General features: G+C 41.4%; 1 protein-coding gene across 1 annotated transcript in view; it reads left to right on the forward strand.

Annotated features, from left to right (window-relative positions):
- The first annotated feature begins 1,196 nt into the window (after positions 1-1,196).
- OSBPL5 (oxysterol binding protein like 5) overlaps positions 1,197-12,730 on the forward strand; it is a 172,829-nt gene continuing 161,295 nt past the window's right edge. The window contains exon 1 of the mRNA XM_054066982.1: positions 1,197-1,301. Within this exon, the coding sequence (XP_053922957.1) occupies positions 1,287-1,301 (15 nt within the window). The 5' untranslated portion in view covers positions 1,197-1,286. The remainder of the gene's footprint in view (positions 1,302-12,730) is intronic.

Here is a 12,730-nt window from a genome sequence, read left to right on the forward strand (position 1 = left end):
ACTGGTGAAGACTGGATGGTATTAGCTTTTCACTTGTGTCAAGAGACTGAATTAAATGTTGCTGGAGATGTGGGCCTTGACCTGGACTGCCCTCAGACTGGGTGGCAAGCCAACTTTGCAGATGAAGCACTTCAGTGTAAAACTTATGTGCAAACAAATCCAAGTAGTTTTTACCTCAAAGAACTTAAAACAAGTAAATGCCAGCAAGGGAGTAAAACAGTGTGCAGGGACCAGCTGTGCTTTTTTCTCTGTTAGGGTTTCACAGCAAAATGGATCATCTGCTGTCAAAAGACACATTTTCAGACTGGTGTCATATAGACCTCGTCTTCCTCATAGTGTTAATTTAGAAGTAAAGACCTCCTAAGGCCTTTCCTGATCTAGTTGCAACAAATGCTTTGTCATGTTAAGGATTTACTAGAGATTAGTTAACACGTATTAAGACTGCCTTTTGTATTTTTCCTAGTAAAAGCAAGACCTAAGGTCTCCCAGATGACTCTGGATGTCAGCTACCTCCAACTGCAACCTCTGCAAAATTTTGTTGAATGTGGGGATATTTTGCTGCTGCCAGCAGACCGGCAGGTTGAAATCAAGGGTTCTTCCGAATGGCAATGAACTCCAGGGTGAACACATGTGTCTGAGTACAGGATGGCTTCAGGCTTCATGCAGCCACTGCACCACGTCCAGCTCTGGAAGATAAAATAGAGGTAAGGTTTCCATGGTCTCCACGCTGCCCACCACACGTAACACCTCTGTCCTTAAGTGAATGCAATGTTGTTTGAGCAGTAATTCCCACTACCCCTTACAAAGGTAGGTCTGATGTGGTACCTCCGCCAGCAGCATGAACTCACGGCTCAGGAGGTTGCTATATTGCTTCCCAGGACATGAGGCACCTGCTTGACTGATTTCTTTACCCTTGTCAGCGTTCGGAATAGCTGTGAATCTATTTTAGCCAGTCAAGTCAAGTACAAGTTGTTTTTCATGCAGGTTGACTGCGTACAGCAGGACAGGCAGGGGAAAGCTGAATTTTTGGAGAGCAGACCCTTAACATGGGACTAAATGCTCACCCGCACTCTGATGCTGATTTTCTTCTTTATTGGCTGCTCCTGAGTCTGCAGCCAGAGGAATGGTCTCCTGTGGAACGGCAGCTTTAGACAATTTTATTGGCTGATGAATCTGATCTTGCCTGGCTACCTTCCAGAAACACTGACTTGCCCGAGATGAGAGTGAGAGGAAGGTTGCTCTGCCTGGGGCTGTAAAGCAATTGTTTCGATACCAACGTAACACCCATGCCTTGCTGCACAGTAAGTATATAAAGATAGGTCCGTCTATACCCATATGTATGCATAAAATGCCTTATGATATAATTGCTGACACAATTAAATGTGCAGCTCCTGTGGACTGTCTCTCATTTGCTGCTTAATTATGTGAAAATATATTTGGTAAATTGCTTGCTGTCACAAAATGCTCAATTAACTGTTGCAATAATCTAAGTTGAAACACTGCATTTGTCTCCTTGTCTGATCATTTGCTGTGCTGCAAGACATTGATTTAAGCATTTTGCCATGAGAGAACAAAATACATCTGCAAGATTTTGGTATTAAAATGTTTTCTTCAGCTTTATTGTTTTGCTAGTGGAAACTCAAAATACGAGACCTGCTTGCTAATATTTGCTCAAGTCTTCTAAAAATTGCTGATTAATCTTGCCCTTTCTTTTTTAAGGATATCTTCTGTGAAGTTCAATACTATGGATTGCTTTTCAAGTTGTGCTCTACAACAGAGCAAAAATAGGGCAGAGCTAAGAAAGAGAATGTTTTTAATGTAGCCCCCAAAGTGTGTGGTGCTCAAAGTGGCAGGATACTGCATTGCACCTACATCAGTTGCAAACAACTCTACAGATGAACATTTCTGGAAGAGACTCCAAAACTATTGCTACCTAAGGAATCAGTGGCTGACCTGCAGCACTAGAACAGATTGAAGGAATGCAGCTTTTTAGACTGCAGCAGATCTATAGTATTTAAAGATGCAGCTAATCCTGAGAGCACAGCATACCTGCTGCTTCAGGAGCGGTACCAAATATTTTAATATCACTCTAACAACCTAATAGCCAGAGTGGAGTTGGAAATGGTGACTTTTTGATAGCTTTGGGAAACAACCTTTTATCACTGTACTTCTTCAAAAGTACATTTTTCATTGCTCTCATGTTTCATTGTTCTTCGTAGGATAAGCGAGAGAGGAATTGGGGTGCTAGTGTTTTCTGCAAACAGACCCTGATAAGCATAGTGCAGGGAAAATATAGCATCCTCAGGGCTAAGACCAAGTATTAAATTAAAGATTAGTAAAGCTATATACAGTCCCCAAACACTTCCTGAGCTAGAACTTTCCATACTCTTGGGCTGTGCTTAGCATAACTGTGTTGGAGGCAACGATGATTTTCTTTGTTCTTCCTGAGGGCCAAGGGGAACCTGAGCAGCTTCATTATTTGCCTTGGCTGGAACAGGTTTAAAGCACCACATTGGCCTGGGATGCAATGAGTTCCTTAAGGAACCAGAAATAGATGACATGGTGCTGGCTACAGCCTTTTAAAATCACCTGCATCGCAGCTGCCTTTCCAAATTGCAGTGTTGTTATGTTTTGAGAACTACAGGAAAAGGTTGGAGTAGGAGGGCTGGGTTTTGCAGGTGGAGAAGAGATGTGCACATTCATTTGCAGCTATGTTTGTAAGGAAGAGTTTTCCTGTTATGCCCAAGTGGGGCAGAGGGGAGGCCTCACTTGGTGCAATTCCTAGTTGTATTTCATCTGCAGGAGGAAATAACCATGCTGAACAGATTCCCCTGACAAGTGGAATGGCAGGTCATGTAGCTCTAGTATCAGCTGCAATTACAAGAGTGAAATAGGACCTTATCTTAATGGGAAATGATGCAGCAATGATGTTTTAGTATGACTTTGGTGCAATTGTGCCAGGTGGCGTTGACAAACTCTGGTGCTCTCTCTTCTAAACATTCACCTGTTGGCCCTGTAAATACTCGAAACTATTTTACCCTTCTCCTGTGTTTTTGCTCTGCTCCTGCTCCTATTCTTGTTGGCTGACGCTTCTAAGGTAGACACAGAAGGCTGACATTCATACTCATTGGATTTCAAACATCCCTTCTAGAAACTACAGGCATTGCCAATATATGGAAGGTGAGGCAGTGTCTGCAGAACAGAATTATCTGGTTTTATAGATGGGTTTGTGATTTCCTGGGATTTTGTTGTGGAATTTCAAATAGAGCTTCTTTCAGATTAAGATTTAAGTTTAATACACTTGGAAAATAGTATTGACATACCAGCTTAGTACCTATTCATCCTCCCGGAAAAGTTTTTTACTAATGTCAGACACGTATCTGTGAAGTTACAATCTGTGTCTGTTGTAGTTGTAATACGAAAAAAGAAGGAAAAGAGGAGGAAACTATGTATGGAGTTGTGAAATCTGCTAGTTTTAGGTTTAAATGAGAAGCACTTGAAATCAACCCATGGTAGAAATGAACCTTTACCACTATAAGCAGGATGGAATTTACTTGGCGGAGGACCCATGGTCCTCTCAATCCTCCAGAGGGCTCTTTGATACCCCATTACTGGTATGCTGCTGGTGTGCTGCTGTAAGACAGCAATCATGCAAGAGTTAAATAGAGGTGGCTCTTTTTTTTTTTTTTTTTGAGCATTTATATTCACTCCAGGAGCCATGCAGTTAAAATGCAGCTGACTTCTGTCACTGTCAAGCCAAAGGTGGAGGTGGCCTCACTTTCAGCGCCTCTGGAATGGATTTCCAAGGAGCATGCACTGTGCTTGCACTGTGTCGGTGGCCTCTGTGAGCAGTCCTTGGGAGGTGAGGATGGCTCAGGGTCCTGTGGCAAGGCAGGGGAGGAGGACAGGTCTCGTTGGCAGTATCAGCCTTTCCTGGCCTGTGACACAACTTGTAGGACTGTGAAGGCCACGACTGTAGTCAGCCTCAAAACAGCATGGCAGATTTTTGCTCTTCTGCTGTCAGTTGTCTGGTGTGGTGCTCTGCACCCCAGCTGCCTCCCTTGGCCTTGTAAATGTGCCAGGATTATTTTGATCTCTCTTATTTCCTTGGAATAGATAAAAGATAAGGGCATTTCTATCCCTTTAGCTTTGAGGCAGGAAAGTGGAGAAAAGTGGAAAAATCTCAGAACAGGAGGCAACTAAAAATATCATAAAGCTTGTGATCTTTGTTGATGGTTATATTTGGTAATTCTGTAGAAATGGATCTGAGGGAAAACTATGATTCTCAGACTTTTAAAAAAGAATTTATTTGAAAACGTTTTGTTTTTAAATTAAGATGTGAGTGAAGAAAGTGGAAATAAATTGTACGATGCGTTTACAATATGTTAGTTTAGAATGTGGACTTGAAAATTACAGTAGTATTTTAAAGTACTTGAAATTCAGAATGGCATGTAAATTGACTGCAGTGATTTTATTTTTATCTTGATTGGTTTTGTGTTAATTTGGATGTGAATTTACATTTCTTTATATGTGTATAAACACAGTCCTATTAACATGTATATGAGGAGGAAGCTGGCAGGCAATGTGCTTACATACATATCAGCACATTATTGAGCCATAATATGAAATATTTGTGATACTGTCAGTATCTATTCGTAAACCTGATGTGCTGTGAATTCATGCTAGGAGTGATAAGGCAAGAGAATGTTTATGCTCTTTGATACAAATTGTCAGATCAACAATGGGAATGAAAAACAGAACATTATTCTTCAGTTTAATTACAGCCTGACAAATGGTGCATTCATTTTTTCATTGTTAATAAATAGCCCATATGGCATTTTTTGATCACATGCTCACAGCTTCTGCAACAGTAAAGCACTTTTTTTCAGGGAATACAGAACATAACATATAATCTTGGCTTTCTGACCAGAAGATTGTCTTGTGTGAGAAAATGGACACTACCAGAAGGTATCTTAGCTCAGCATTTTCCAGTGTGAATGTTTGGTGTGTTACACACATCTCGCAGCAGGCTCATCAACTTCCTTATGTTCTAACTCAAACTAGGTAAAGCCAGAAATGTTTTTTTCCCCACCAGCAAGTTTCATTCTTTCACAGAATGTGGGAGGACGGTTTTTCCATGATGCATAATCCAGATTCCAGGATGCCTGGCATACAGGGACAGATAAAAACTAGCCAGAGTATGGGGCTTTATTTAGAAAGCAAAGCAAAATTAGAACTTCTTTGAGCATGAGAAATATGCATCACAAAAAACAAGCCCAATCTAATCCTCCTCCCTTCTCACCCCTAACCTCTGCACACCTCAGAATAAAGGCAACCTGTATTTATCATACCTTTTAGACACAAAACTGAAATCCATAGCCAGGACACCAGCTGGAGATATTCAGGAATATCTCCATGGAAATACCATCTTGGAAAGCAAAGCTTGCTGAAGTTTGCTCATTATTATCTTCAGAACATTGCTATGAGGCAGAAAACGGGAGCTAGGCGACGACTAGTCTCCCTGTTTTCTACACCCACTCTCACAACAGATGGATGGGTGATAGGATCTCTCCAGAGCAGCTCGTGTCCTCCCTTACAGTTTGGCTCTTGTAGCCACTTTGGTCTGAGTGGGCAGCAGGAGTTTGGGACCTTCCTGGGTTGTTTCTACCAGAAAATGATACTGATTATACATGACTCATATCTTTAATGTAATCTTATGTATTTAAAATGCATGCATGTATGTACATTTCTGTTTCCCTGAACACAAGAGATTTTCTCCACAGTTTTCATGTGATCCTTTAAAGGGCAAGGTGATGCAGGAAGGAAGCAAGGAGAAGGAGAGGCAAGAAAGCCTATTGGTGTCACTTTGGGAAAGTTTCATCAGTAAGATAGCAACCTTTGTCCACTCATAGCCTGCTGCAACACCATCAGCACCCTCAAAGTAGTTTGAACTTCTGGTCTGACAGTAGCAAACTACCAACTGCACAGACTTGCCCACTGTTTCACGTAAGCAAAGATTTGTGTCCTTAAACCTACTGCAAATGATGGGTACAACATGATGGTTTAAAACCATCACGCAGATGGTGCATTTCCATACCATGCATCACTTTGTATGTGTGGTTAAGTGTGTCCAGATGGACATTGCTCCTTTGATAAAGAAATCATTAAAATGTGGCAATTTGTGGGAATCTAAGCTAAAATAAGCTCTCACATGGAGTCTTAGTACAAGGCACAAAGTTGAAAAAAATGTTCTTCACATATGTAAGTAAAGTGGGAGGAAAACCTTAAAAAGATCTTGTAATCATTTAAGTTACTGCTTCACAGAACTCAAATATAAGGCACTTAAAACACTGTGACAGTTAGGAGTGTTGTGAAATTTCAGCCAATTGCTTGAGTGTTAATATATAAAATGCTTCCCCAACATACCTGGTTTCTCCTTGCAACTAACTTTTTAGGAAATATTTTTGAGGAAAATGTTCTATGTGAAGTTACACACCTATAATTTTCAGGTTATACAGAGGAGTTACATACTTGTTATTTTGGTTTCCCTTTAGAAGAAAAGAGTTCTGCAATGTTTCATAAATCCAGATGACCAGTATAGATTTTAGGAAATACATAATTTGCTGCATTTAATATATGCTGATCACTACCTCTGTTCTTAGAGGAGGTGGCAACTAACAAAAATGATGTCTGACATGCTGTTTCAGACTGTGTGGAATAGTCTCCTTAGGTTCTGGCAAATTGCTGTAGCTCAATATTGGGGTAAAATGTTTAGAGTTGTCAGAAGTATCTTTAAAGCCGCTCTCTTTCTAACCTTTAAAAGTGGCTTAGATCCTCATACTGTTGAATCGTTTAATCATCTTTGAAATGTCTTTCTAGCCCGTCTTCCTTGAATGAATAGAAAGTTCTTATTTACCAGAAGAAAAAAGGGCCTAACTTTGACCACAAAGAATTGCTGATCATGAAATGACTGAAATATTATTTGTGAGGAGTAAAGTTTGGAAATTACTTGCTGAACTGGTAAGAGTATTGAGGACAGTAATAAGTAAATGTCTCAACCTTTGTAATATAAATGATCACATTTAAAAATAAGCTCAGAGGGAAAATGCACTTGTCTCAGGAAAGGAACAATGAGCACTTGAATTATTTTTCCTTCTTCCAGAATCCATGACAGAAACAGGGATTTCCCCAAGCAGTTTTACCACAGCACATTAGGTTTTTATATTATATGTTCCTTCCTGGTCTGCAAATCAGACCTCATTCCTCTTGACCTTATTTAATATGGTGGACATCAAAGTTTAATATAAAAAAGGAAACATTTCACCAACTTCTTACTCCCCTCTGTCTGAGTGGAAGACAAAGATATGATACATGAAAACATGACACGATTTGTTTTCAAGTTTATGATGCTATATGTCAGCTCCCATATATGAGCATCACACTTTTCATCAGTGTCTCAGAGAAATACCAGGAAGACCCTATACGGACAGTGATTTCTGCTTGGGAGTGCAGGTAAAAAACTTGGCCTGGTTAAGTCTGTGAGATATACGTACACCCATTGCAGCAACTTGCACCAACACAGGCTCCAAGATGCAAGAATCCATGTGGATGTTTTTCAGCAGTTAGTTCCTGCTTCCCACTGCAGTTTAGCTGCACTGGCTTCTAGGAAGTTATTGCATTGGCATCAGGCATTTGCATTGATGAAATGGCTGCATTTCAGGCTTTCCCTGACCACCACAGAAATGCCCCAGCTGGTCCCAGGAAAAGTCTTCTCTATGTGAAGTTTTGAAAAAAAGATAGATTTCTGAAAAATAAAATTAAAAGGGAAGTAATGCTGAATAATCTGAGAGATTTCTTTCTATCCAAGCTTTGTTAATGTTTCCTACTGTGGTTATTTGCATACATCTATTGAGCCCAGCAGAGCTATTTTCCTTGCTCTGGTTTTGTCTCATAAAAATCCAGAGTATGGAACTGTCACTCATGCTTGCCAGAGATGAAATGTTAGTGGCTTAATTAGAAAGGCAAGGTGGCTTAATAAGCACTTACAGCTTGTCTTTAATAGGTGGGTTTAGGATATGCAATTCTCTTTTATAGTAACTTCCAATTTTTCTTTTACATCTTTGCCTTTCCACTCTAGCAGTGGAAAAAGAGCTCATGTGTTCTTTAGTTGTCACATGACCATAGAGCTTCACAGAGGGACAGGGAAGGCTCTGTTCAAGAAAAGTCGATATATTTGAGGCAGGACTCAGCAAATCAACTTCTCAGTTTTACTAAAGGCTGATTTGTGCCAGCAGAGAGATCCTCAGTGTGAAGCAGCACTACATTCATCTCAACAGAGCTACTTTGTTTGGTGGCAGTTATAATTCTGGTTCCAAGTGTGTGTGATTCTCTCCTTATGCGGATGCAATTATCACCACTGTGCTGGGGGGAAGATTTTGGCTCTGTCTCGTCCTCTCCTCTCCTCTCCTCTCCTCTCCTCTCCTCTCCTCTCCTCTCCTCTCCTCTCCTCTCCTCTCCTCTCCTCTCCTCTCCTTTCCTCTCCTCCCCTCCCCTCTCGGCCTAGCAACCCTACAATGCACTGTTTATCCCCTTGTTTATGTTTGAAGGTTCTCCATGCTCATGTGGCAGGTTGTGTTTGTGTCTCGTGTTGTTACTTGTATGAGCTGTGATGCCATGGACTTAGTGGAGGTGAAAGCACAGCAGCAATGGCTTTGCAGCAGTCTTACTGTCTGCAAAAGGGTCCCAGGACCTTGTTTGTCCAGCTCAGTCCATGCTGCCATCTCACTAACTGCTCACTTGGTTTGCCTCCACATACCAAGAGTGTGCTTTTCTCTCTGCAGTGTGGGATATTGAGGAGGTAGGAATTAATCTGAGATATGTTTCCCTGCCAGCAGTGGCTCGTCTTGCTGTATTGAACTGGTTTGCTTCTTACATATGGCAGCAGGAAAACCCCATCTCCATGCTGCTGCTCCTGCTCAGTTTATAATTTTAAAAGACATGGTCTGTTTGACTAACACTTCTTCTGTGTTTGTAGGTTAGACAGAACTCCATGTGGGTCAGCTTTATGTCTTCAGCTGTAAATGTAGGTCAGCTGGCTGCCACGTAGTATGTTCCTTATCCTTAAAAGTACAAGTCCTCACATGCAGCTTCACAGTACATTGCATTTTCTTGTCTTGTAAGAAAGCTGATTTTGCTAGTATAGTGAGCGGTTCGGCTGCTCTTGTGACATTAGCAGTCCTGCCAGCACGGGAGCAAAATATTTGTCATTCTGTGTGTTGCAGATGTGTAAAGATATTTTCTGCTGTTTCGCTTGAGGGGTTTCCTGCTACTTTTTTTGGTAAGGAGACACTGATCTCGGCCCTGTTAATGAAATTAATTATTATAGAGCATGACAGTTGGTGTCTATAAACCAAAGGAAGTCCTTCAGCTTTTGTGTGTGCTCTCAGTCTGCCAGTTCTGATGCTAAACCTAAGATTTGTTCATTCCTTCATCCCAGAGGGTCCATCAGAGGTTTGAAGTCTAGATGTGAGAGAGATTTTCACGGGCTCCCAAGGAGCCAATTGTGTTTCAGTTACACTGCTAAAAGACCTGCTGTTTCCTTTATAGCACACATTTGGTTTACATATCCCTGCCTGCAGATGCTAATCTTAGATATGCCATTTAATATGCTTTGAAATTTTTTTAGCCCAATTTCCTAAGATGTTGAGGCTTATGCAATCCTTATGCAAAAAATTTATGTTTCAAACAGAAGATGGGTGGTGTGGAGCTCCCTTTGTCCATGGCTGCAGGGACACTCCAGCTGCTTGTAGGATCATGACAAGGTACAGAGAAGGCGGATGGTGCAGATCTTCCTTTGCCCACAGCTGCAGGGATCTTCTAGTTGCTTGTAGGACAACGATAGAGTACAAGTGGGGCTCCTGAAATCCCTTCCAACTTCAACTGTTCTGTGATTCTGTTGTTATACATCACTGTATAATAGATTATTGAGATTATATCAGATGAAGTCAAATCCCATTAGAAATTTCTTGGTTCTATTGCTTCAGTAGTAGGATGCTACTTTACACTGCTTGTGAATCTTTGATTCACTGACTTTTTTTTACTGTCTCCTCCTCCTTAAGCATGGAACAGAAATGCAAAAGGCCAGATAGGACACTGAAATCTCAAAATTCTACTGAAAAAAAAAACCTTGCTAAAGTGATGTCAGTTTAGTAAGTAATTTGCAGGCCCTCTTCACTTAAAAGACAAGAAGCTCTTAAGGGCATCCTTAAGATCAGTCTCACCTGTTACCTCTCAGACAGGCTGTCCGTCCCGGAAGATGCTCCAAATAAGATCAATAGCTGAATATTTTAAAAAGAGCAACCACGGACTTTGGGGCAGAATTTTGCCTGGCATTATTCAGATGGGTGTCGCCAAAGCCAGATGAGTTCACCACCCAGTGGGTAAAGAGCTCCATGGGCAGATATCAGTGACATTCATTGATCACTTAGAAAGACAAGTGCCATTCAAGATTTGTTCTACTGTAAGTAAATACTTGGTGTTTGCAGGGAGGTTACTGTTTTCTTGCTGCAGAAAATCAAGCAATTTGAAACTTCAACCAATTTTCTTGCACAAAATTACAGGAGAATAAAATAGGGCTTCATAATGGAAATCATGTAGCATCAAATATGGATTGTTGCCTCCCTACAAGAAACAAAAGGGTTTTTGTATCTGACAAGATATGTAAAAACCTTGTAATTTTTTCCTCATTTCCCTATCCATAAAGAGTAAATCTTCAAGAGTAACTCTGTATATCTTAGCACCCATATACTACCAATCTGGAGCTGTGAGAGGCTGCTCAATCTGCCGTGGAAAGCAGCAGGAAGCCTGTCCAACTTGGCCCTTGGTCCCCCATCAAAAAATCACTGACAGGATATATTGCAGCTTTCTGCTTTGATGCTCCTTGCTCTGCCAAACAGCGCTTTGCTTTTCCCTCTGCATTCCTTCCCTGCGCATGTGGCAGGAACTGGGAGGGGAGAGGATCGACCCAATTTGCTGTTGGCTGAGGGTCATGCTGCCAGCAGTGGATGCTAACAGTGGCTGTTTCAAATCAGACTGTGTCGAGGTTTTGGAGATGCAGGGGATGTGCTTTTAGAGTCACGACAGTGACCTGGAAGGAAGCAGCAAAAGTGCTGCTGACACTGAGGGCAGATGAAATGTGGGGCAGAAACAGAGTGGAATAAAGGGTGGTTGGTAGGTCAGGGCTGTCTGGCTTGGCTGGAGGCAGGTGCAGAGAGCAAACTATGTGTTTCTACATGGCCATATCTCTGTACTATGAATGCAAGAGGAGGGGAAAGAGGGAGTCTCCTTGGGCATTTGAACCAGGTGAGCTGAAGCACAGGGAGGGAAGTCAGGTGCAGGTGGTTTTTGGAATCTTCTCACCAGAGACCGCAGTTTGGGAAGCATGGCAGTGGGTGGCTTGCAAGCTGTCCATCTTGCCCCCTGGTGATGTGCCAGGAGGAGCTTCTTTCCCATGTCACCTGACTGCAGCCCTTGGATATCAGCAGCATGAGAAGATGCCATGTGGGGACACCGAAACTACTTCCCCATGGCTCTTTCTGGGTACCAGAAGCAGCATAACTGCCTTAGCTCAGCCCAAAACCTGCCTTGCAATGACACCATTTCAGTTACGTAGGAAGCAGTATCTGGAGGCTGTGCTGCTGTTTGCACTTGACTTACCCCAGCTGTCATTGCCCAGCACTGCATCGTGCTGCAGAGACCTCTTATCAGAGACAACAGCATGTCAGCTGTTCTGCTGTCTGGCAGTCAGCACTGGCAGTGGAGGATAAGCAGATAAACATAGCCTTTACATGAAAGAGGTTAATCAATCACTCTAACAACTTACCAGTGCTTGTTGTGGAGTCTTCACTACTTGTAATTGCTAAATCGAGATGATGTATGATTTTTAAAATGCAAAATACAGATGTATGAACAAGTTCAATGACATCTTTTGCCTTGTTCCAAACAAGAAGCCAGACTATGATGACAGTGATCTTTTCTGGCCTTGTAAAAATGACTCCATACATAATAATGAATATTAGATGTATATTATTAATTTTCTCTTGAAATATGTCTACTCTTATGTCTGGATCCTTCTTCTGACACACAAGTATATTTAATAAAAAGTTAGTTCTTCATAACTAGTTAACGTGACTTTCATTTATTCTGACATAAAACAACTAACATTTTTCCAAGTATTTAATAATCTCTTTGTAGAATTAGATATGGAAAGCTGAAGCGAAGTCTTGGAGTCCAGAACTGCTGAAGAACTGAGGACTCAATGTGAAAAAAATTGTCTCCTTAATATTAGCAGAATTGAGCATGACCAAGCATGAATTTGAGTAAGATCAAGATTTATGCAAATTAGGGACTTTAAATATTAAGCCAGAATCCACTGAACAGACTAAAGGAGATTTCCTGGTAAAAGTTTCACCATGTTTCAGGCCCGCTAGGTCTCTTGCTTCTTACCCGATACACGTATGCATTGCTCCCAGCTGTAATAATCAGCTGAAACTGTTATTTTTAAATAACCGTAGGCTGTATTTTGCTAGGATGTATTTATGTATAGGTTACTAGCGATTTTAAAGAGGTATCTCACTGGGGCTTCTCATACTAGAGTTAAGTCTGGGCTTTCTGGCCCTTTGGTGTGCTCAGCTGCTGTTTCCCAAAATGCCTCAGCAGATGTGGGATTGGG

The sequence above is a fragment of the Cuculus canorus genome, chromosome 5 (assembly GCF_017976375.1).
Source record: "Cuculus canorus isolate bCucCan1 chromosome 5, bCucCan1.pri, whole genome shotgun sequence".
Classification (NCBI taxonomy): domain Eukaryota; kingdom Metazoa; phylum Chordata; class Aves; order Cuculiformes; family Cuculidae; genus Cuculus; species Cuculus canorus.